The sequence below is a fragment of the Symphalangus syndactylus genome, chromosome 16, assembly GCF_028878055.3.
Source record: "Symphalangus syndactylus isolate Jambi chromosome 16, NHGRI_mSymSyn1-v2.1_pri, whole genome shotgun sequence".
Classification (NCBI taxonomy): domain Eukaryota; kingdom Metazoa; phylum Chordata; class Mammalia; order Primates; family Hylobatidae; genus Symphalangus; species Symphalangus syndactylus.
This window is the reverse complement of record NC_072438.2, coordinates 67553370-67579063: the sequence shown is the minus strand read 5'-3', so window position 1 is coordinate 67579063 and position 25694 is coordinate 67553370. Positions and strand designations below refer to the sequence as shown.

Here is a 25694-nt window from a genome sequence, read left to right as displayed (position 1 = left end):
AGAAGGAATAGGTCCAAATCAGACAATTTATAAAAAAGCTTTAAGTCTTACCACGTGGCCAAGGTGAGCCTTGAGGTTGCCCAAAAGACTTCCTCTTATGGATGTAACTTGGTTTGGACATATATTTGACTTTTCCAGGTCGATTTATTAGAAAACTGTGACCGTGTTGATTCTCTCTATAGTAGAAATCACATAATTATTATATTCCTAGAATCTCATATCAGCGATAAACTTTAATATTTCAAAAAGCCCAAATTAAGCTGGGCACAGTAGCGCAAGCCTATAGCCCCAGCTACTGGCAAGGGTGGGACAGGAGGATCACTGGAACCCAGAGAGTTGAGGCTGTGGTGAGCCATGATAGCACCTGTGAATGCCACTGCACTCCAGCCTGGGTGACAGAGCAAGACCCTGTTACTTTAAGGAAAAAACGGACCAAAATATAGCTCAGGTTATACTCACTTGATACTGCCTAGTCTGTACCTCAGTGATGTGCTTAACATATAACTCTCAACAAATTATTCTTTGTATCTCATACCTCAAACCTCATTTCTTTCACAAAACTTTTTTGTGGTTATCTCACTCCCCATTTCAAATTCTCCATATATTGGGCAGTTATATATGTATTTAATCCCTGCTTTATTCTAGAAAAGTCTCAACGGGAATCTTTGGTATTTGAAGTAAACTCCACACTACACACACAGATGATCTGCTTACATCTGGGTTTGTGTTGGTAGTATCTCCTCTAGGCTCTTAAATTATGTGATTATGTTTACAATTCTAATAATTTATTTTGTCAAATGTGGTGATGCTTAACAACACTGTACTCCAATTCATGTTCACCTTATGATCACCAACAGATATTAATAGAACTTTGCATGTTTGTTGACCATATATAAGAGATTTTATACTTGGGTAGTTTTTTTCAGCATTCTATGTTTAGTTAATTCCTGCCTAATGAACTCATATATAACCCCTCTGCAGGTGATTAAAGTAAAATAATTAATAGTAGCTACAGTTGAATGAGCATAACTGGGCAGGTCTGGGGCAGGTAGCAGAAAGGGAAGTGGTAAGCAGCTGGGGACTGGCTGTTTCTGAAAGAGAGAAGATGACACGTGGGAAAACAGGATGAGCAGTTAGAAGGCAAATTACGGAGGCAAATATTAACAACAACTAAATAAAACAGGACTGCACAGATACCAAATTTCATACTTCTGGAATACCTAAATGCTCTGTAAACTTAGTGAGAAATACAACACAATTTTTGCCTCTTTCCTTGGTGATTCTATCAATGTATAAAGACCTCATGTTATGAGGCTACTTTTTTTCCTTTACTTTATCATCATAACTCTAAGCAGGGTAAATGCAAATGCACTGAACTTAGGTCACAAAAGTGCTACATTTCTTATCAGGCCTGACGTTATCTTGCCAAATGGCATGTGAAACCTTGTCTTACCCTCTTGGAGAAGGGCAGTGTTGACATCTGGAAGACTGAGTAGGGCTGGGTTTGTTAGGCAATGGTTTCTGTGGTAGAGTTGGTAGCTGTACTGACTCAGATAATAGTTCATTCATCAGACCATATGCTTGTGAGATTCGACGACTATAGTGTTCAGAGAGCAGCAATCTGTAGACAAAGAATTAAGCATCATTTATTGAGTCACTTTCAGTTCATCTATCCGGAGGGAATACAGTGTTTGAAGATCACCTAGCATTTTCTGTTTTTTTTGTTTTTGTTTTTGTTTTTTTGAGACAGAGTTTCACTCTTGTCACCCAGGCTGGATTGCAATGGCGTGATCTCGGCTCACTGCAACCTCCGCCTCCCGAATTCAAGCAATTTTCCTGCCTCAGCCTCCCCAGTAGCTGGGATTACAGGCGCCTGGCCACCATGCCCGGCTAATTTCACTTGGCATTTTCTCCCTTCAGCACTTCTAACATCCTTCTATTCATCAGATTTCTGAAAATGATTAGGCAGTATTATTAAAGGTACTTGTAGTTATGGTCTCTGGAGTATTTCCCAAATGCATGTAAATATCTGGGTTGGGAATGGGAGAACAGCAGAAATAAAGGTCATCAAAACTGAATGAAACACATAATATTTGAAAGCAAATTTGAAAAAAGGCTAGTGAGTCTCATCATTTTCCTTGCAGTGATATCTCCCATAATTTTCTGTTTATTGACAAAAAAGAGACTATTGTGAAAACAGAATTCCTAAGGCATTAATCTATGCCTCAGGTAAGGAAGTTAGAGAGAATACACAGGGTTACAGCTACCAAACTCACCTGTCTTTTTCATGCTTCATCTTTTGTCTCAGCCTTATTTCCCTTGAAGTCATGTAAACCTGCATAAGAAATATCCAGGTGGTTCATTATTGTTCAATCCAAATAATTAAACCATTACACATAATTCTGTTATTTAGGAAACAGTACAAAACACTGTCGTGTTTGATGAAGCTTCCTACTCTAGCATAAAACATAAAAATGTTAAATTAAAACATCATGTAATTAAAGTAAAAACCAATTTAGGGAGGCTGCAGCAGGCGGATCACCTGAGGTCAGGAGTTCATGACCAGCCTGGCCAATATGGTGAAACCTCATCTCTACTAAAAATACAAAAATTAGCTGGGCATGTGGCACAAGCCTGTAATCTCAGCTACCTGGGAGGCGGAGGCTGCAGTGAGCTGAGATCGCGCCACTGCACTCCAGCCTGGGCAACGGAGCAAGGCTCCGTTTCAAAAAAATAAATAAATAAATAAAAATAATAAACCAATTTAATAAATGGAATGCAAAATCTATTTTACAAGTTCAATTAATATGTTTTATTGAATTAATTAGGAGAGAACCTTATTTGGCTGCACTAAAAATGGAAAGTAGGAACATTTTAGGTGGAAGCACCTATGCTTTATACTTAATCCTGTAATTAACCTCACCAAGAGCTTGTTAATAGAGCAGAAATTAGACATTTAAAATTATCATTTTTATGTTTTAAAATGTTTATCAGAAACCTACTACAGTGAATTGACTGTGATTTATAAACTCTTCAAGTTACACACCAGAAGGCAAACAACAAATGTCAGACACATACATATTATTCCAGAACATTAAGAACTATTGGTGTGAGTTACATGTGAGGTTCTTTTCACACACAATTATGTATATAAAAATGGACACTCAGAAGTAAATTCACTTTTTCAAGGTCGTGTAGAGAAGTAGTCACTAGCAAATTAAAGGTCTTGTTGATTTCTAATAGAAATTCAAATGAAAATGTTAATTACATTAACACCTCACTAATCCCATCCCTTTACCCAAATAGAAGTTAAAAAACAAAACAAAACAAAAAGTGTTTGCAATCTTGAATGAGACCACAAAATCTATGACCCAAGCAGTTCTTAAACCCTTAGAGTTTACTCATTTTGAGACAAGAATGCACTCTGTTGCCCAGGCAGGAGTGCAGGGGCATGATCACAACTCACTGTAACCTCCAACTCCTGGGCACAAGTGATCTTCTCACCTCAACTAGTTAGGACTACAGGCATGTGCCACCACGTCTGGCTAAATTTTCATTTTCTTATTTTTTTTTGTAGAGACAAGGTCTCACTATGTTGCCTAGGCTGGTCTTGAACTCCTGGCCTCAGGTGATCCTCCTATCTCGGGCTCCCAAAGTGCTGGGATTACAGACATGAGCCACTATTCCTAGCCAATTTATTCTAGATTTGGACACAATTCTAACCATCTCGGGTATTTACTTCACTGACAGCGAGAAGGTAATGTCAGAACCCATTCTATATTAGGCTGGGGGAACACACACACACACATACACACACACACACACACACACACACTGTCTCTCTCAAACACACATGCACACACTTTAAGATTCTGGTCATGTACCTCAGTAGCCCTGAAGGTCACTACCATCTCTCCTGGGCTATCAAGAAAACATTATGTTAACACCAATATGCTCTTTTCAGAGACAGGCAAGTAAATTGCACACTTTAAACAATAGTTCACCTACTTTTGCACCATTTGGTGTTTTAATAGAACAGTTTATCTGAAAAATTCACCTAAAGAATTTGTCATCCTAATGATGCTGAAAAAAACGAAGGGATATTGTATTTTATTTCAGATTACAAAGTAAAAGATAAACTGTAATCTAAATGTAATTTTCAAAGAAATGTGACTATCAAAGTAACAGTGCTTTGTTTTACCATCTGAAGAAAAATATACCTGACCTAGCCTGGTGATGTCTGTATTTAGGGCTCAGTAAGTAAATGCTGACAGTTTTAAAGACAGTTAAAAAAACAAAAACCACACACACAGAAGTGACATTGTTCTGTTGATACATGACTGGACAATAATTTTTTTTGTATTCTTTGTAGGTAACTTATGAACAGAAAATTGAAGAGTTTTTTATTTGTTAGCTTTTGCTTTATTTGTAGACACAGGGTCGCCCTTTGTCTCCCAGGCTGGAGTGCAGTGGTGTGATCATAGCTCAATACAGTCTTAAACTTCTGGGCTCAAATGATCCTTCTGCCTCAGCCTCTAGAGTAGCTGAGACTACAGGTGTGTGCTACCACACCTGGCTAATTTTTTTTTTTCTTTTGTAGAGATGAGGTCTCATGATATTGCCCAGGATGCTCTCTACTCTTGGTCACAAGTGATCCTCTCACTTTGGTCTCCCAAAGTTTTCTAAGCAAATAAATTTTATAAACTAAGTAAGGGAGCAGGTATAGAAGAGTCAGTTTTTAAAATGGCTTTAATACACATAGTTGGTTGTTTCAACTGCCAATGACTCTCATTGAAAATTAAAGGAACAACTCCAATTGGTCACCCAATCACTCAACCTCCTCCTCTTGTTAAAATGCTACAGCCATCATTAGCCTGGGGGACAAAAAAACATTTAAGATAATTCAGTATAACTTGGTTAGCACAATATGCTGCAACATTTTAAGGTAATTTATTAACTTTTCCTGACAAGTAAAACATTTACTTTTCTATATGCCAAATTAAAAATGTATCCAAATTATGTTAATCTTTTTCTTAAAATTTTGCCAGGAAAGTAATTACACATATTCTATAATTCCATTACCCTTGACATGGCAGACTTACTGGATGGCTTCTGGGACAGAAAGGGTCATGTTCTTGCCCTCTCTTTTCTGCCAGCTCATTTAAGTACTTTGCCATTCTTTCTTTTCGTTTTCTTTTCATCCAGGCTTGAATCTCTCTTCTTTCCTTGTCAGTTCTTTGTGAATGTCTGCCAGAAGAATGCTGAATTCTGAGAAATTTAACAAGCAAGACATCATTTGCTTTTAAATTTGTTAAGCAGATAAGATATATCATGACTAAACACTATTTATCTGGAAATATTTTGCGCCGTCTTCAAAAGTAGTATATACTTACGTTCTCTAGTCAACTCACTCCAATTATTTTGCGCCGTCTTCAAAAGTAGTATATACTTACGTTCTCTAGTCAACTCACTCCAATTTGTTACCTGAACTCCACTGAAAATGGACTCAGAAAGCTAACAACTTCTTTATAACATTTGCCTTAAACTCGATTTTCCCTTCTTCTTTAAACTCTGTCTTACCTGAGTCTTTTCCTAACTCTCAGAAAACTATATAGCCTCCTGCATTGGCTCCTTTCTTCTCTGCTTACTGCTTCAGAATTAATGTCTTAAAGGTTCTCCTTTTGACTTTTTTTAAACTTTTTAATTTTGTGGGTACACAGTCGATGTATATATTTATAGGGTACATGAGATATTTTGATACAGGTATGCAATGCATAATAAACACATCATGTAAAATGGGGAGGTTTCCACTTCTTTATCGATTAATATAACTTATTCCCTGCACTATCTCTATCACTTTCAAAACTTCTAATACAGGGCTGGGCTCAGTGGCTCACACCTGTAATCCCAGAACTCTGGGAGGCCAAGGCAGGCAGACTGCTTTAGCCCAGGAGTTCAAGACCAGCCTGGGCAAGATGATGACATGTCATCTCTATTAAAAAAAAAAATTAGCCAGGTTGAATGGCACATGCCTGTAATCCCAGCTACTCAGGAGGCTGAGGTGGGTGGGAGGATCACTTGAGCCTGGGAGGTCAAAGCTGCAGTGAGCAGTGATTGCGCCACTGCATTCCAGCCTGGGTGACAGAGGGAGACTGTCTCAAAAAAACAAAAAAATTGTAACACAGAGGTGACTTCCAACAGCTGCCCTTATGAATCTACTCCCATGCTTAGGCTCATGCCACACTTCCCATAGTCTGGCCCAAATTAACGGACTAAGCATGGCAGGTATACTGTGAAAGGCCCATTCCTGCAAGACACAGGTGACTCTGTGGGTGACTTGGCCTGAGATCTTACCATTGACCTGGCCAAAATATTCTTAAAACTACACAGTGCACTGAGACTCTGTCTCCCCTACCCTCTTTCCCTCTCCTTTACAGGGAGGGCTGAGAGCTGCATCATAGTCTGATGCTTCTCCTTACTTCTTCCCTGCACTCTGCCATCCTCTCACAAGCATTTTCCCCAGTAAATCTCTTCTACAGCTAATCCGACCTTAGCTTCTGCTTCTTGGAGGATCTGAACTAACACACATGCACTAGGAGTGGTCTGAGAAAATGGGTGGTGCAAAATGGGGATTTGGGGCAAGGTGCAGTGGCATGCACCTGTAGTCCCAGCTCCTTGGGAGGCTGAAGTGGGACAATCGTGAGTTCAAGCCCAGCTTGGGCAAAATAGCAAACCTCCATCTCCAAAAAAGAAAATTTTAAAAAATTTCTTTTTTAAAAGATTGGGACTTGAGACAGATGCATCACCCAGTGATTGAAAAAGACACCCCTAAACAGAAGACCAGTCACAAATACAAACAATAGTTTATTCTGAGTATCTGCTTTCCTTTTGAGACTCTGGAATCTTAATACATGGCAGGCAGTATCCCCCCAGTAAAACCCCAGGCACTGAATTTCTAATGGGCTTGCCTGGTAGACATTTCACACATGTCACAACTTGTTACTGGAGGAATTAAGTGTATTCTGTGCGACTCCACTGGGAAAAGACTCTTAGAAGCTTGTGCCTGATTTTCCCTGGAATTTACTCCATGTACCTTTTGCCTCCTGTTAGGATAAATTATAGCCATGAAAATGACTATTTGCTGAGTTCTGTGCATCCTCCTAGGTGATTTCTGAACCTGGAGGTGATTTTAGGGACCCCTAGCACAGGGTCAGATCTACATCAGCACTGCAGTATGATAGTTGTCCCCAATTTTATGGCATCCTCCCTTTTTCCCTCACAGGCATTTCTCCAAATAAATCTCTTGCTCATCAAAATCTCATCTGCTTTGCAGAGGACTTAAAACTAATATACCGATGAATATTACCACTTGATGTTCTTCTGCCACCTTATATCTAAAACTGCATTCTCTTTTTTATTCTATTTTTTTTTCTGAGACGGAGTTTCGCTCTTGTTGCCCAGGCTGGAGTGCAATGGCACGATCTTGGCTCACTGCAACCTCTGCCTCCTGGGTTTACGCGATTCTCCTGCCTCAGCTTCCCGAGTAGCTGAGATTACAGGCTTGCACCACCATGCCCGGCCTTTTGCATTTTTAGTAGAAACGGGGTTTCACCATGTTAGTCAGGCTGGTCTTGAACTCCTGACCTCAGGTGATCCGCCCGCCTCAGCCTCCCAAAATGCTGGGATTATAGGCATGAGCCACCAAGCCCAGCCATTATTTAATTAAATTAAATTTATTTATTTATTTATTTATTTATTTGTTTGTTTGTTTTTGAAACCTCATCTCTACCAAAACTATAAAAATTAGCTGGGTGCGGTGGCACACATCTGTGGTCCCAGCTACTTGGAGGCTAAGGTGGGAGAATCACTTAAGCCTGGGGAGGTTGAGGCTGCAGTAAGCCATGATTGTGCCACTGCACCCTAGCCTAGGTGACAGAGTGAGACCCTGTCTCAAAAAACAAACAAACAAAAGATATATTATGTCCTTCTCAGGAAAGGAAGCAAAATTAACAGAATACAGGATTTAAAAGATATTTTTATTAAAAAAAATTTTTTTTGAGATTGGGTTACGAGACTGGCTAATTTTTGTATTTTTGGTAGAAATGGGGTTTCCCTATGTTGCCCCTGCATTCTTTATCCTGCTAAATAAATCACCATCAACTCAGTCACCCAAGTAAAAAAGCTGTCACTCTTACCACCTGATAGCCTCCAAATGTTTACTTACACCTATTACCCTACACTCTCCATTCTGATCACCTCATCTCTAAACTACTGAAGTAAGTCTTCTAACTGGCTCTAATTTGTATCTTAAAGCCCTGTGCTGCATGCAGATGATGTCACCTGGAGCTTAAGGACCTGCATGCATCACTGCTGAAAGAAATACAAAACAAATGGAAACACATCCCATGCTCATGGATGGGAAGAATCCATATTGTGAAAATGACCATATTGCCAAAAGCAATCTACAAATTCAATGCAATTCCTATCAAAATACCATCATAAGGGCCAGGTGCGGTGGCTCACCTGAGGTCAGGAGCTCAAGACCAGCCTGGCCAACATGGCAAAAACCCATCTCTATTAAAAATGAACAAATTAGCCAGGTGTGGTGGCATGGACCTGTAATCCCAGCTACTAGGGAGGCTGAGGCAGAAAAATTGCTTGAACCCAGGAGGCAGAGGTTGCAGTGAGCTGAGATTGTGCCACTGTACTCCAGCCTGGGCAACTCTGTCAAAAAAAAAAAAAAAAAAAAAAACAAAATCATTATTCTTCACAGAACTAGAAAAGACAATCCTAAAATTCATGTGGAACCAAAAAAAGAGCCTGTACAGCCAAAGCAAGACAAAGCAAAAAGAATAAATCTGGAGGCATCACATTATGACTTCAAACTATACTATAAGGCCATAGTCACCAAAACAGCATGGTACTGGTATAAAAATAGGCACGTAGACCAATGGAACAGAATAGAGAATCCAGAAATAAACCCAAATACTTACAGGCAACTGATCTTCGACAAAGCAAACAAAAACATAAAGGGGGAAGGACACTCTATTCAACAAATGGTGCTGGGATAATTGGCAAGCCACGTGTAGAAGAATAAAACTGGATCTTCATCTCTCACCTTATACAAAAATCAACTCAAGATGTATCAAGGACTTAAATCTAAGACCTGAAACCATAAAAATTCTAGAAGATAATATCAGAAAAACCCTTCTAGATACTGGCTTAAGCAAAGGCTTCATGACCAAGAACCCAAAAGCAAGTGCAACAAAAACAATGATAAATAGGTGGAACTTAAACTAAAAAGTTTCTGCACAGCAAAAGAAACAATCAGCAGAGTAAACAGACAACACAGAGTGAGAGAAAATCTTCACAATCTATACATCCGACAAAGAACTAATATCCAGAATATACGAGGAACTCAAACAAATAAGCAAGAAAAAAAATTCCATCAAAACAATAGAGTTAAGGCATGAAGAGACAATTCACAAAAGAAGATATACAAATGGCCAACAAACATATGAAAAAATGCTCAGCATCACTAATGATCAGGGAAATGCAAATAAAAAACCACAATGCAATATCATCTTCTGCAAGAAGGGACATAATCAAAACATCAAAAAATAATAGATGTTGGCAGGGATGTGGTTAAAAGGGAACATTTTTACACTGCTGGTGGGAATGTAAACTAGTACAACCACTATGGAAAACAGTGTGGATATTCCTTAAAGAACTAAAAGTAGAACTACCATTTGATCCAGCAATCCCACTACTGGGTATCTACCCGGAGGAAAATAAGTCATTATATGAAAAAGATACTTGCACACGCATGTTTATAGCAGCACAATTCGCAACTGCAAAAATACGGAACCAGCCCAAATGCCCATCAAGCAATGAGTGGATAAAGAAATTGTGGTACACATATACACCATGTCATACTATTCAGCCATAAAAAGGAATGAAATAATGGCATTCGCAGCAACCTGGATGGCATTGGAGACCATTATCCTAAGTGAAATAACTCAGGAATGGAAAACCAAACATTGTATGCTTTCACTCACAAGCTATGAGGAGGCAAAGGCATAAGAATGATAACAATGAACTTCAGGGACTTGGCAGAAAGGGTGGGAGGTGGGTGAGGAATAAAGACTACAAATTGGGTACAGTATATACTGTTCAGGTTGATGAGTGCACCAAAATCTCACAAATCATCACTGAAGAACTTACTCATGTAACCAAATGCCACTTGTTCCCCCAAAACCTAAGGAAATTAATTTTAAAAAAAAGAACCTGCATGTGAGTATCAAAGACAATGGACAAGAACAAATAAAGGGGGTAGAAGTCCAGGAATGTATTTCACATGGTCAGCCAAAACAACTTTAAGGCTAAAAACAAAGCAAAGCCAGTTACTACTAATCTTAAAATAAATATTATGAATGATGAAAAGTTAACAATGTTAATAAAGCATTTGTAAATATACAAAAGGAACTAGACAACTTATCAAAAGCCCTTTCTCTTGAACCTCTGCAAAAAGAACCAATTCCTCAGAAACGTCATGAAAGCAAATCAGTTAATGTTGATGAAGCTGTAATACAGTTGTGATACAGTGTAATACAATGGTGATGCATCCAATTCCCCCAAAAAGACCAATACATTATATGTTTTATACAATTTTATTTTTAAAAATCTTAATGTGCAGGCATTGGCACATTTTAAAAACAAACTGCATAAACAGATCTTTCCTCCAATCTAGGAAAAATGGAATGTCAGAAGTCAACAAAATGGATAAACTTAAAGTGCTAAAACAGAAGGCACTTCACCAAATCTGTTCACTGAAACAGATATATATCCTTGCTTACATCTTTCACATTATAGGCCGCAGTGAATGTCTGTCTGGATAGAAGAACATACAGAAATAGTTTCATGGCAGTAAAAATGTAAGTTGAAGAAGTGATGAGTACTTTGCCAATGTATTTTGTTTTTGATAACCTTCCTTTGTTTTTGATAACTTTCCTTTTATAAGTGGAGAAAACAGGATTCAGAATTGAAAGAAAAGTTGAAATCGCAGAATGCAGTTACTTGGGGGATGGGGAGCTTGGTAGATATTAAATCGGTTTTCCCCTGAAGCAAAATGAAAAGAAAAACAGCCCTTTCTACCACACCCTACTGCGTGTCAATATGTTGAACTCGGTGATTCCCTCTGGTCTTCACACTCAGCTAGTCTCACCTTCCCCTTCTAATGCACAAACTCTAGCTACATCTAATTCCTTGTCCTTCACTTACAAATATAAGAACTACTGTGATTGCCTTCTTTCACTGACTTTCTTCCCCTGAGCTCCCATAAACACTGATATAACTTGGTCTTAGAGCTCTATCTCCAAGAGCAGAAACCATATTTAATTTCTTTTTAGTAAAATTTTTTTTTGAGATGGAGTTCCGCTCTTGTCACCCAGGTTGGAGTGCAGTGGCATGATCTTGGCTCACTGCAACCTCCACCTCCCAGGTTCAAGCGATTCTCCTGTCTCAGCCTCCCAAGTAGATGGGATTACAGGTGCCCACTACCGCACCCGGCTAATTTTTTGTATTTTCAGTAGAGACGGGGTTTCATCATGTTGGACAGGCTGGTCTCGAACTCCTGACCTCCTGATCCGCCCGCCTCAGCCTCCCAAAGTGCTAGGATTATAGGCATGAGCCACTGTGCCAGGCCAAATATTTTTTATAGAGATGAGGTTTTGCTACATTGCCCAGGCTGGTCTCAAACTCCTGAGCTCAAATGATCCTCCCACCTCAGCCTCAAAAGTGCTGAGATTACAGGTGTGAGCTACTGCATCCAGTCAATATTTAATTTTTATTCTAATTATTGACATTTAATAGACTATTGTTAACATGATCATTAACCTAACAAAACAACTGAAGGTAACTAAATGCATTAGCTAAGGAAGTTAGCGTTTAACATGGTCTTAATATAAGGTTATATAGGCCGGGAGCCGTGGCTCACGCTTGTAATCCCAGCACTTTGGGAGGCCGAGGCGGGCGGATCATGAGGTCAGGAGATTGAGACCACGGTGAAACTCCGTCTCTACTAAAAATACAAAAAAATTAGCTCAGCGTGGTGGCGGGGGCCTGTAGTCCCAGCTACTCGGAGAGGCTGAGGCAGGAGAACGGCGTGAACCCAGGAGGCGGAGCTTGCAGTGAGCCAAGATCGCACCACTGCACTCCAGCCTGGGTGACAGAGCAAGACTCCGTCTCCAAAAAAAAAAAAAAAAATATATATATATATATGGTTATATATAATACAGCACATACATGGAATAATAGAAATTAAAATAATTACATAGAAATTAGTGGAATCCTTTTTCCTTTTTTGTACAATATTTTCTGGTAATAGAAAAATATTGTTACCATAAAATAATGAGGTCTTATAAGTTCAATAACAACTTCTTTTGAGAACAAAATGACTTCGAGAAGTGTTTGTAATGTCTTTGCCCACTTTTTAATCTAGTTGTTCTTTGCTTATTCAACCGTTCAAGTTTTTTTTTTTTTTGAGACAGAGTCTTGCTCTGTCGCCCAGGCTGGAGTGCAATGGCGCAATCTTGGCTCACTGCAAGCTCCACCTCTCGGGTTCACGCCATTCTCCTGCCTCAGCCTCCTGAGTAGCTGGGACTACAGGCGCCCGCCACCACGCCCAGCTAATTTTTTTGTATTTTTCAGTAGAGACGGGGTTTCACCGGGTTAGCCAGGAGGGTCTCAATCTCTTGACTCTTCGGTTTTCCCCTGAAGCAAAATGAAAAGAAAAACAGCCCTTTCTACCACACCCTATTGCATGTCAATATGTTGAACTCAGTGATTCCCTCTGGTCTTCACACTCAGCTAGTCTCACCTTCCCCTTCTAATGCACAAACTCTAGCTACATCTAATTCCTTGTCCTTCACTTATAAATATAAGAACTACTGTGACTGCCTTCTTTCACTGACTTTCTTCCCACTGACTTTCTTTGATCCGCCCGCCTCAGCCTCCCAAAGTGCTGGGATTACAGGCATGAGCCACCGCACCCAGCCCAATTGTTCAAGTTCTTTATAGATTCTGCATATTAGATCATTGTTGGATGCAAAGGTTGTGAATATTTTCTCCCATTCTGTAGGTTGTCTGTTTACTCTGTTGATTATTTTGCTGTGCAGAAGCTCTTTAATTACATCCCACTTGTCAATTTTTGTTTTTGTTACAACTGCTCTTGAGAACTTAGTCATAAATTCTTTCCCAAGGCCAGTGTCCAGAACGGTATTTCCTAAGTTTCTTCTAGGACTCTTATGGTTTGAGGTCTTATATTTAAATGTTTTATGCATCTTGTGTTAATTTTTGTATACGGTGAAAGGTAGGGGTCCAGTTTCATTCTTCTGCGTATGGCTAACCAGCTCTCTCACAACCTTTACAGGGAGTCATTTCCCCTGCCTTTCCCCCTAATTTTTGTCAACTTTGTCAAAGATCAGATGGCTGTAGGTGTGCAACTTTATTTCTGAGTTCTCTATTCTGTTCCATTGGTCTGTATGTCCATCTTTGTACCAGTACCATGCTGTTTTGGTTACTGTAACCTTGTATAATTTGAAGGCAGGTAACATGATGCTTCTGGCTTTGCTCTTTTTGCTCAGGATTGCTTTGGCCATTCGGACCCTGTTTTGGTTCCATATGAATTTTAGAATGGTTTTTTTTTTTAATTCTGTTTAAAATGATATTGGTAGCTTGAAAGAAATAGTGTTGAATCTATAGATTGCTTTGGGCAGTATGGTCATTTTAAGGATATTGATTCTTCTGTGAGCATGGGATGTTTTCCATTTTTTTATGTCACCTGCGATTTCTTTCAGAAGTGTTTTGTAGTTCTCCTTGCTGAGATCTCTCACCTCTTTGGTTAGAGATGTGTGTGTGTGTGCGTGTGTGTGTGTGTGTATTTGTGTGTGTCTGTTGTAAATGGGACTACATTCTTGCTTTGGTTCTCAGCTTGAATGTTACTGGTGCATAGAAATGCTACTGATTTTTCGTACATTGATGTTGTATCCTGAAACTTTACTGAAGTCATTTGTCAGTTCTAGGAGGCTTTTGGAGGAGTCTTTAGGTTTTCTAGGTATAGAATCATACTGTCATAGAAAAGAGATAATCTGAATTCTTATTTTCCTATTTGGATGCCTTGCATTTATTTCTCTTACCTGACTCCTCTGGCTAGGACTTCCAGTACTATATTAAATAGAAGTGGTAAGATTGAGCATTCTTGTCTTGTACGAGTTCTTAAGGTGAATGCTTCCAGCTTTTGCCCATTCAGTAAGACGTTGGCTGTGGGTTTGTCATAAATGGCTATTAATCACATTTATTGATTTGTGTATGTTGAACCAATCTTGCATCCTAGAAATGAGGCCTACTTGATTATGGTGAATTAACAATCACAATTTGATGTGCTGCTTTCGGTTTACTATATTTTGTTGAAGATTTTTGCTTCTATATTCATCAGGGATGTTGGCCTGTAGTTTTCTTTTTCCCTTGGGTCTTTGCCAGGTTTTGGTATCAGGGTGATGCCACCTTCATAGAATGATTCGGGAGGAGTCTGCCCTCCTTGATTTTTTAAAAGAGTTTCAGTAGAATTCCCACCAGTTCTTTTATGTTTGGCAGAATTTGGCTGTGAATCCATCTGGTCTGGGGCTTTTATTGGTTGGTGGGTTTTTTATTCCTGATTCCATTTCAGGACTTCATATTGGTCTGTTCAGGGTTTCAAGTTTCTTCCTGATTCAATGTTGGGGGGTTGTGTGTTTCCAGGAATTTATCCATTTCCTCTAGATTTTCTACTTTGTGCATACAGGTGTTCATAATAGTCTCTGAGGATCTTTTGTATTTCTGTGGGATCGGTTGTAATGTCACCTTTGTTGTTTTCTAATTGTGCTTATTTGGATCTTCTCTCTTTTTTTCTTTGTTAATGTAGCTAGTGGTCCATCAATCTAGTTTATCCTTTCTAATAACCAACTTTTGGTATTGTTGATTCTTTGTATGGATTTTTGGTTCTCGATTTTGTTCACTTCTGCTCTGATTTTAGTTACTTATTTTCTTTTGCTAGCTCTGGGGTTAATTTGTTCTGTTTTTCTAGTTCTCTAGGTGTGATGTTAGATTACTAATTTGAAATCATTCTAACTTTTTGATGTAGGTGTTTAGTGCTATAAACTTTCCACTTTTTTTTTTTTTTTTTTTTTTTGAGACGGAGTCTTGCTCTGTCACCCAGGCTGGAGTGCAGTGGCACAATCTCAGCTCACTGCAAGCTCCGCCTCTCAAGTTCATGCCATTCTCCTGCCTCAGCCTCCCAAGCAGCTGGGACTACAGGCGCCCACCACCATGCCCGGATAATTTTTTCTATTTTTAGTAGAGACGGGGTTTCACCATGTTAGCTAGGATGGTCTCGATCTCCTGACCTCGTGATCTGCCCGCCTCGGCCTCCCAAAGTGCTGGGATTACAGGCGTGAGCCACCGCCCCTGGCCCACTTTTTTTTTTTTTTTTTTTGAGAAAGAGTTTTGCTCTTGTTGCCCAGGCTGGAGTGCAATGGCGTGATCTTGGCTCACCACAACCTCTGCCTCCCAGGTTCAAGTGATTCTCCTGCCTCAGCCTCCCGAGTAGCTGGGATTACAGGCATGTGCCACCATGCCCAGCTAATTTTGTATTTTTAGTAGAGATGGGGTTTCTCCATGTTGGTCAGGCTGGTCTCCAACTCCCAACCTCAGGTGATCCGCCCGCCTCAGCCTCCCAAAGTGCTGGGATTACAAATGTGGGCCACCGTGCCCAGCCTCTAAATTTTCCTCTCAATGTTGCTTTTGCTGCATCCCGAGATTTTGGTATGTCGTGTCTTCATTTTCATGTATTTCAAATAATTTTCTGATTTTCGCCTTAATTTCATTGTTTACCTAAAAGTCATTCAGGAGCAAGTTGTTTAACTTCCATGTAATAGTGTGGTTTTGAGAGGTCTTCTTGGTATTGATTTCTATTTTTATGCCTCTATGATCTGAAAGTATGGTTGGTATGTGTATTAGTCTGTTCTCTCACTGCTAATAAAGACATACCTGAGACTGGATAATTTATAAAGGAAAGAGGTTTAATTAACTCACAGTTAAGCATGGCTGGGGAGGCCTCAAGAAACTTATAATCATGACGGAAGGGGAAGCAAACATGTCCTTCTCCACATGGGGGCAGGAAGGAGAAGAATGAGTGCCCAGCAAAGGGGAAAGTCCCTTACAAAACCATTAGATCGGCCAGGTGCAGTGGCTCACACCTGTAATCCCAGCACTTTGGGAAGTTGAGGTGGGTGGATCACAAGGTCAGGAGATTGAGACCATCCTGGCCAACATAGTGAAACCTTGTCTCTACTAAAAATATAAAAATTAGCTGGACGTGGTGGCACGTGCCTGTAATCCCAGCTACTCAGGAGGCTGAGGCAGGAATAACTTGATCCACGGAGTCAGAGGTTGCAGCAAGCTGAGATCGCACCACGGCATTCTAGCCTGGCAACAGAGCGAGACTCCATCTCAAAAAAACAACAAAAAACCCATCAGATCTCATGAAATAGTGTTTTTACTATCACGAGAACAGGATGGGGCGAACCACCTCCATGATTAAATTATCTCCACCAACATGTGGGGATTACGGGAACTACAATTCAAGATGAGATGTGGATGATGAAACAATCAAGACCATATCATTCTGTCCCGGCCCCTTCCAAATCTCATGTCCTCATAATTCAAAACACAATCACGTCCTTCCAACAGTCCCCCAAAGTCTTAACTCATTCTACCATTAACTCAAAAGTCCAAGTCCAAAGTCTCATCTGAGACAACGCAAGTCCCTTCTGCCTGTAAAATCAAAAGCAAGTTAGTTACTTCCTTGATACAATGGAGGTACAGGCATTGGGTAAAAATACCCGGTCCAAACAGGAGAAATTAGCCAAAACAAAGGGGCTATCAGCCTCATACAAGTCCAAAATCCAATAGGGCAGTCCTTAAACCTTAAAGTTCCAAAATGATCTTCTTTGACTCCATGTCTCACATCCAGGTCATGCTGATGCAAGAGGTGGGTTCCCATGGTCTTGGACAGCTCTGTCCCTGTGGCTTTGAAGGGTACAGTCCTCTGTCCCAGCTGCTTTCACAGCCGGCATTGTCTGTGACTTCTCCAGGCACATGGTGCAAGCTGTCGGTAAATCTACCATTCTGGGGTCTGAAGGACGATAGCCCTCTTCTCACAGCTCCCCTAGGCAGTGCCCCAGAAGGGAATCTGTGTGGGGGCTCCAACCCCACATTTCCCTCCCACACTGCCCTAGCAGAGGTTCTCCATGAGAGCTATGCCCTTGCAACAAACTTCTGCCTGGCGTTTCCATACATCCTCTGAAATCTACAAGGAGGTTCCCAAACTTCAATTCTTGACTTCTATTCACCCACAAGCTCAACACTACGTGGAGGCTGCCAAGGCTTGGGGCTTGCACCTTCTGAAGCCACAGCCCGAGCTGCATCTTGGTGCCTTCTAGCCACAGCTAGAGAGGATAGGATGCAGGGCACCAAGTCCCTAGGCTGCACACAGCAAGGAGGGCCTGGGCCTGGCCCAGGAAACCATTTTTCCCTCCTAGGCCTCTGGGCCTGTGATGGGAGGGGCTGCCATGAAGGTCTCTGACATGCCCTGGAGATATTTTCCCCATGGTCTTGGTGACTAATATTTGGCTTCTCATTATTTGTGGAAATTTCTGCAGTGAGCTTGAATTTCTCCCCAGAAAATGAGTTTTTCTTTTATATTGCACTGTCAGGCTGCAAATTTTCCAAACTTTCATGCTCTGCTTCCTCTTGAATGCTTTGCCACTTAGAAATTTCTTCCACCAGATACCCTAAATAATCTCTCTCAAGTTCAAAGTTCCACAAATCTCTAGGACAAAGGCAAAATGCCACCAGTCTCTTTGCTAAAACATAATAAGAATCACCTTCTCCAGTTCCCAACAAGTTCCTCTTCTCCATCTGAGATCACCTCAGCCTGGACCTTATTGTCCATATTGCTATCAGGCTTTTGGTCAAAGCCATGCAACAAGTCTCTAGGAAGTTCCAAACTTTCCCACATCTTCCTGTCTTCTTCTGAGCCCTACAAACTGTTCCAATCTCTGCCTGTTACCAGTTCCAAAGTCACTTCCACATTTTCAGGTATTTTTACAGTAGCACCCCACTCTCTGCAGTACCAATTTACTATATTAGTCTGTTCTTACACTGCTAAATAAGACATACCTGAGACTGAACAATTTATAAAGGAAAGAGGTGTAATTAACTCACAGTTCAGCATGGCTGAGGAGGCCTCAGGAAACTTACAATCATGGCAGAAGGGGAAGCAAACACATCCTTCTTCACATGATGGCAGGAAGGAGAAGAATGAGTGCCCACTGAAGGGGGAAGCCCCTTATAATACCATCAGTTCTTGTGAGAACTCACTTACTAGCATGAGAACAGGAAGGGGCAAACTGTCCCCATGATTCAATTATCTCCACCTGTTCCCTCCCATGACACGTGGGAATTATGGGAACTACAATTCAAGATGAGATTTAGATGGGGACACAGCCAAACCATATCAGTCAGATTTCAGGGTTTTTTTTTTTAAATTTATTGAGACTTGCTTTAAGGTCAAGCATTTGGTCGATCTTGGAGTATATTCCATGTGCCGATGAAAAGAATGTATATTCTGTGGTTGATGGGTGGAGCATTCTGCAGATGTTTATTAGGTTCAATTGATCAAGTGTCTAATTTAATTCTAGAATTTGTTAGTTTTCTGCTTTGATGATATGTCCAACTTTGTCAGTGGGGTGTTGAGTCCCCCACTATTTCTATGTGGTTGCCTAAATAGTTTCATAGGTCTATAAGTACTTATTTTATGAGTCTAAGTGCTCCAATGTTGAATGCTTATATATTTAGGATAGTTAAGTCTTCTTGTTGAATTGAACTCTTTATCATTATGTCCCTTTCTTTGTCCTTTTTTACTGCTGTTGGTTTAAAGTCTGTTTTATCTGACATAAAAACAGCAGCCCCGGATCTTTTTTGTTTTCCATTTGCATGATAGATCAGAAAGCCTATTTAAAATGTATTCTAAGGGTTAATTTTAGGGTAAAGTGCTATGAACTAATCATTAATTACTTCTAGTAAGAGACAGGATTAAATGTATGTTGTACTTAGAGTGATTCTTGGGAAAACTCACAGGATACAGTTATATACTATATATTGTTAGGGAAAGGGGAAGAACAACACATATACATAACAAAACATGAAGAAAATAATCTATTCTAAGCTTCAGATTTGTTTCATAAAAATCACATTAAAATATGACAAGTTTTGAACATTCTTGAATGAGAGGCATTTTAAACAGGTTAAAAATGAATTATTCAATGATTACCTGGAGGTGCCCATAGCTTGTTCTGTTAAGCCAAGTTCTTCACTGGAAACTCCGTCTTTAGTTAAAAGGTCTTCAATAATGTCTGCAATATCAGTCAATCCAGTCATGTGGAGCGGATGTACTGAAACACTTCATTTGCAAATGTAATTTAAGAAATATAAATCAGTATCTACAACTTAATTACATTAAGCAAAAATAAACATGTAACAAATGAACACAAAATGATAAACATATCTACTGTTCCTTCTATTTCTGTAATTCTAGTATCTCTCAGTGAAAAAGACTAATCAACAAAAAGTAATGACTTGGTAGATTTTCTTTAAAAAGGAAACATATGGTCCATAAGAAAACCTCTATAGATTCTGCCTGTTTAAATTTAATCCATATTTATATAAGAAAATGTAGTAAATATAGTCTATTGAATTCTAACTACTTGTGCTAAAACAGTAAGGGATATAACAATCCTCAATTTCTTAAAAATATTCCATACCCAATGAAAACTTATATTCCTTTAAACCACAGATATATATAATGTAAAAATTCACACACATATGAACAAAATTTTCACTATCTACACCCAACTTTAAGGAAAATTCTGAATTAACTTTTAAGATATTTACCTCTCACATAATTCATCATTGCTATTCATACCTAAAAAAAAAATCATTATTAATAAAAATTTCGGGGTTTTTTTTTTTTGCTTTCAATTGTTAATCTAATTTAGAAATTATATAACCAGAAATTAAATTAAAATACTTTTAAACCTCCAAATTGGTTTATAGATATATATTTACAGCATATTTATCCTCCTCCTGAATACGCTATCTGATAGTGAATACTGTCCACATATTTTTTGAGACCATGTCTCACTCTGTCACCCAGGCTAAGTGCAGGGACATGGTCATGGCACACTACAACCTCTTCCTCTGGGCTCAAGCAAACCTCCCACCTTAACCTCCTGAATGGCTGGGATTACAGGTGTGTGCCGCAATGCAGGCTAATTTTTGTATTTTTTGTAAAGGTGGGGTCTTGCTATGTTGCCCAGGCTAGTCTCGAACTCCTAAGCTCAAGTGATTCGCCTGCCTTGGCCTCCCAAAGTGCTGGAATTACAGGCATGGGCCATCGCACCCAGCCGGTATAAGATTATTACTTTTTCTATCCTGAGTACTCAGTATAATATGTCAGAAGGTACAACCCTTCTTTGCTTAGTACACAGTTTAGAGTACTGGAGTGCAATTTACTTTATAAAATATACACAAACAAAAAACAAATCTCTGGTGATCTGAAAGTAATATATTTTACAAAATAACTTATTTAAATCCAAGAAGCAATTTACCTGTAAGAATGTGACCCAAAATATAATTTTTAACTCTTGTCCAGTATTAACTATATGTCTTCAGAGAAAAACACTTAATCTATTCAATCTTCTATATGTTTCATTCTAAATGTTTAATTCTTCTATATGTTTAATTCTAAAAACAGAACTGAATTCATATAGGGAAAAGTGTTCCGACATCTCTTCTCAAAAAATATTCCTTAAGATTTTATTATCTTGAGATAAACCAAATCTGTCCCTAAGACTTACACATTCACATGGTTTTAATATGAAATACCTGTTTTCTTGAAAACATATTGTTCTATTTAATTTATTAACCTCCAAATCAAGGATTTTATTTTTGTTCTCAGAATCTGGGCATTTGTGGGTTCTTAAGAGCAACTAATTCAATTTAACTAAGAGAGAAATACTTCACATAAATCTAAGATTAGCGTAATAGTAACAGTACTACCCCTTATAGATTTTGCTAGGTAGAAAAACATATTAATCCTATGTACTCAGGAAAGAGGAGGTCCATTAAAGAGACACTTTCTATCAGTATTTGAGAGGCCTCTGCTGGCCTATTCATGAAAAAAGCTTGAAGGATTCTCTTCCAATAACGACTGGGCTGCATATGGGGAAGTAGGTGAGATTAGTGAAGATGGTGACCTCTTGGGTTAAAGGTTGAAGTGTTTGTCATCAAAGGTTGGTAAGTAACAAGTTGCCCTTTCTCTTATTAGTAACCCAGGATCACTAACCCACGGCCACAGTACCTGTTTATTACCAAGTAAACGTTCTTAAAACATTATGAGATTTATGCATGGACTTTTTTTTTTTTTTCTAGCTCATCAGCTATTGTTAGTGTTAGTGTATTTTATGTGTGGCCCAAGACAATTCTTCTTCCAATGTGGCCCAGGGAAGCCAAAAGACTGGAGTCTAGACTTTGACATCAGACCTAGTTTTACCTTTGCCTTAGACTCTGGCAACACTAAACAACCATGTTCCCCCTCTCCTCCTCTTTTACCCACCTAGTCACTGAGTACCATCAGTTACTAATTCAAAATGTCTCGTTTCTTCTATTTCTTTCCCACAACACTAGCCAGGCTCTCATTATTTCCCAGGTCAGATTTTAGTAGCCTCCTCAGTGGTCTCTATGCCTCCATTCTATTTTTCCTCAAAACCACCTCGTTTTACTTCTCTGCTTGGAATTCTCCCATGTTCCCAAGTATAAAATGGAGTGTAAACTTCTCAGATATAATTAGAACCCTCTACCGTCTAGCCATATGAGTCCTGTTTAACCTCATTTGTCAATCCTCCCTAGAGAAGAGAAGAGAAAAGCTATCAGTGACCAAGAAAATAAAACAAGATTCTCAGATGCTTTATATATGATACTCAGTCTTCACAACTCTGTGAAGTGGAAATTATTATCCCCATATTTTGATGACTAAAATACACATGGCATCTAGAAAGAACTGAGAAAATAATTACAAGATTTAAAGTCAGCTTCTTAATAGCTTTTCTTTTATTTAAGTAACAGTAATGCCATTTAAAATAGCATTTTTACCGTTTATATCACTTTAATAATGGTAATAGAACATATATTAAACACTCAGTAAAATCGTTTTAATTGACCATCAATAACTGAGAGAAAAAAAAATATTTCCAAGCCACTGTCAGTGATTGAACTGATGTATTTACTATGTTCTATTATTCATAGGACAAAATGTATTCATTAGGACTAAAGGATAGCAGTTTTAATTGCTACCTCCAGACAAAATAAAACAAAAAGTGGCACTAAATCCTTCTAAATCTCAATCTCCTCAACTGTAAAATGGGGATAATAATAGTGTCTACACCTCATAGATCAGGCTTAAACCAGAATCTATGCATATAAAACAGTGATGTCTGGCACATGGTAGAGGCTCAAGAAATGATGGCTACTATTTTGTTTTCAAATTAAAATTCAAAGTTCTTATAATTGGAAGAGTTTTAATTTTTCAATTTTTGTAAAAATCAACTATTATAGTAATTCCAGTTGCTATATATTTCATATTAATAAGTTACACCAAGATATGATACATGATTGCAGTATGTCTTATGAAGGTGACAAGATGTCACAGTTCTTCATGTGACTAGCAAAAGTTTTAACTTTCCTTCCCCTAAAATAAATATTACAAAATGACTTCACAAACCTTTCATAACTGTATTCCCAGTAAATCATGTTCGGTAACATTATAATGGAGAATAAGAGTATGTGTAAATGAAAAAGTAAAGAACAATACCAGGAGAAGTAGTATTCTGATCACTGGAACTGGAAAGGCTGATAGCTGAATCGGCAGTAGGAAACACACAGGTTTTCTGACCCGAATAATTTTTTGTTATTGAAAATTCAGGTTGTGAAGTCTCCTTTTTGTCACTCTGATCTTCTTCATCCACATGGGTCAAAAAACGCACTAATCCAGAGTATATATTACAATTAAAATAAAATAGTAGAGAAAAAAAGATCACATGGAAAAGACAATTGCCACTATTTCCAACTGGCAACACAGATATTAGAAGTTTGTCACATATTATGCTAATAGCTTTCTACTGTATAATAAATTTAATAAAAAAATTGAAGTTAAAGCTCTCCCATAGTAAATAAACAAAATTTATTAGACTGAGCTGAAGTACACAGGCCTATGCCCTTCCATAAAAACACAGACATGCTAAATTACAAAAAAAAAAATTTTAATATACGACCAATCTTTCCAAACAGAGAAATCCCCTGGTGCCAGAAAAGAAAAAGGAACTCAAAGCTGGAGCAGTAAGTGGGCAATGATGCTGGGATAGTCTACTGAGGAATAGGAGATGTGGTTCTGTAGACTGCAATGAGGGAAAAACTGAGCTACCTTCATATATCTTAGAGCACTGAAGGACAGCTTTGTCCATAAAATAGGAATAAGAAAATCTCTCCCCTGGTGAAACAGCAAATAAGTTTTCTATCTGCATGGACAGCAGCTGAGAGAAAAATAAAAGTCACCTTTGAGAAATCAAAACCCCTGACTTGCCACAAGCATGAACAGGGTCTGAATTTCTACCATCAATACAGTACAGCAACCCCAAGTGAAGAAATGTATACTAAAATGTGTTCCAATTTTTTCCTACTTCAATGATAGCAAAAAGCAAATGCAAAACTACTCCAAAGACAAACATATAATCTAGCAGAACTTCCACTAATGATAAGCCCATGATAAAAAATTACAAATCACACAAAGGAACAACCAACCATGAAAGAGAGTCAGTATGCAGATTCAACAACTGATAATGTGCACATATGAAATACAACAATCAGAAAAGGTTAGTCATAAAACATGACTAAAATTATGAAACAGATAAAGCACAGGAACAGCAATAAAAAAACAGGACAGGACATCCAAAGAGCAGATAGATTTGAAAAAGAAATAAATACAACTACTAGATATTAAATGTAGCCACCAAAATTAAAATCATAATGAATAGCTAAAACAGCAAAGACATAGCAAAAAAGAGAATTAGAAAACTAGAAGACAGATCTGAGGAAATCGTCCTGAGTGAAGCACTGATAAAGGGAGGAAATTATGCAGAAGAGGTTAAAAGAGATAAGGAGGCCAGGCACAGTGGCCCACACCTGTAATCCCAGCACTTTGGGAGGCCGAGGTGGGCGGATCACCTGAGGTCAGGAGTTCGAGACCAGCCTGACCAAAATGGAGAAACCCTGTCTCTACCAAAAATACAAAAAAATTGCCAGGGGTGGTGGCACATGCCTGTAATCGCAGCTACTTGGAAGGCTGAGGCAGGAGAATCACTTGAACCCGCGAGGCAGGGAATGTGGTGAGCCGAGATTGCGCCATTGCACTCCAGCCTGGACAACAAGAGCAAAACTCTGTCTCAAAAAAAAAAAAAAAAAAAAAAAAAGATATAAGGAACAGAGTGAGAAGGTCCAACATGCCTCTATTAGGTGTTTTAGAGAGAAAAGAAAAAATGGGGAGGAAGCAGTACTTCAAAATATTATGAGTGAAAAGTCCCCAGAGTTAAATCTTAAAACTAAAGAATCATTCCTACTCCGATATAAGGTAAATAAAAGAAATATGGCCAGGCACGGTGGCTCACGCTTGTAATCCCAGCACTTTGGGAGGCCGAGGTGGGTGGATCACGAGATCAGGAGATTGAGACCATCCTGGCTAACACAGTGAAACCCTGTCTCTACTAAAAATACAAAAAATTAGCCGGGCATGGTGGCAGGCGCCTGTAGTCCCAGCTACTCGGGAGGCTGAGGCAGAGAATTGCTTGAACTCTGGAGGACGAGGCTGCAGTGAGCCAAGATCGCGCCACTGCACTCCAACACTCCAACAGAGTGAGACTTTGTCTAAAAAAAAAAAAAGAAGTGGATTCAAGAAGCAACTGTGGGCAACAATAGCAGAGAAGAGAAAATATCAGAGAGCATCTCAGGCAATAAAAGGTATCATGAAACTTGTTTTGGTTTTATACCTTTGTTGCCTACATATTTACATTATTTAAATTAGAAATTTTAGGCCGGGCGCAGTGGCTCACGCCTGTAATCCCAGCACTCTGGGAGGCCGAGGCAGGCGGATAACGAGGTCAGATCAAGACCATCCTGGCTAACACGGTGAAACCAAGTCTCTACTAAAAATACAAAAAATTAGCCAGGCGCGGTGGCAGGCACCTGTAGTCCCAGCTACTCAGGAGGCTGAGGCAGGAGAATGGCGTGAACCCGGGAGGCGGAGTTTGCAGTGAGCCAAGATAGCACCACTGCACTCCAGCCTGGGTGACAGAGCAAGACTCTGTCTCAAAAAAAAAAAAAAATTAGAAATTTTAAAATGAAGTAATTGTTGGCAAAGAAAATGACAAACGTTGAGAAATCTTAACTAAGCACTGACTTAAAAAATAAAAGGCAAGGGGAACTAAATG

At 39.1% G+C, this 25694-nt stretch overlaps 1 protein-coding gene and 1 pseudogene across 6 annotated transcripts in view; one reads left to right on the top strand and one right to left on the bottom strand.

Moving 5' to 3' along the window:
• CPLANE1 (ciliogenesis and planar polarity effector complex subunit 1) overlaps nt 1-25694 on the bottom strand; it is a 142527-nt gene that overhangs the window by 12885 nt on the left and 103948 nt on the right. For all 6 annotated transcript variants that reach the window (XM_055245869.2, XM_055245870.2, XM_063619556.1 and 3 more), the window contains 7 exons: nt 23027-23197; nt 20050-20080; nt 19430-19558; nt 5103-5268; nt 2277-2335; nt 1454-1621; nt 52-176 (listed from right to left, as the gene is read on the bottom strand). In XM_055245869.2, the coding sequence (XP_055101844.1) occupies nt 52-176; nt 1454-1621; nt 2277-2335; nt 5103-5268; nt 19430-19558; nt 20050-20080; nt 23027-23197 (849 nt within the window). The remainder of the gene's footprint in view (nt 1-51; nt 177-1453; nt 1622-2276; nt 2336-5102; nt 5269-19429; nt 19559-20049; nt 20081-23026; nt 23198-25694) is intronic.
• LOC129465066 (ribosomal biogenesis factor-like) lies at nt 10310-10599 on the top strand (annotated as a pseudogene).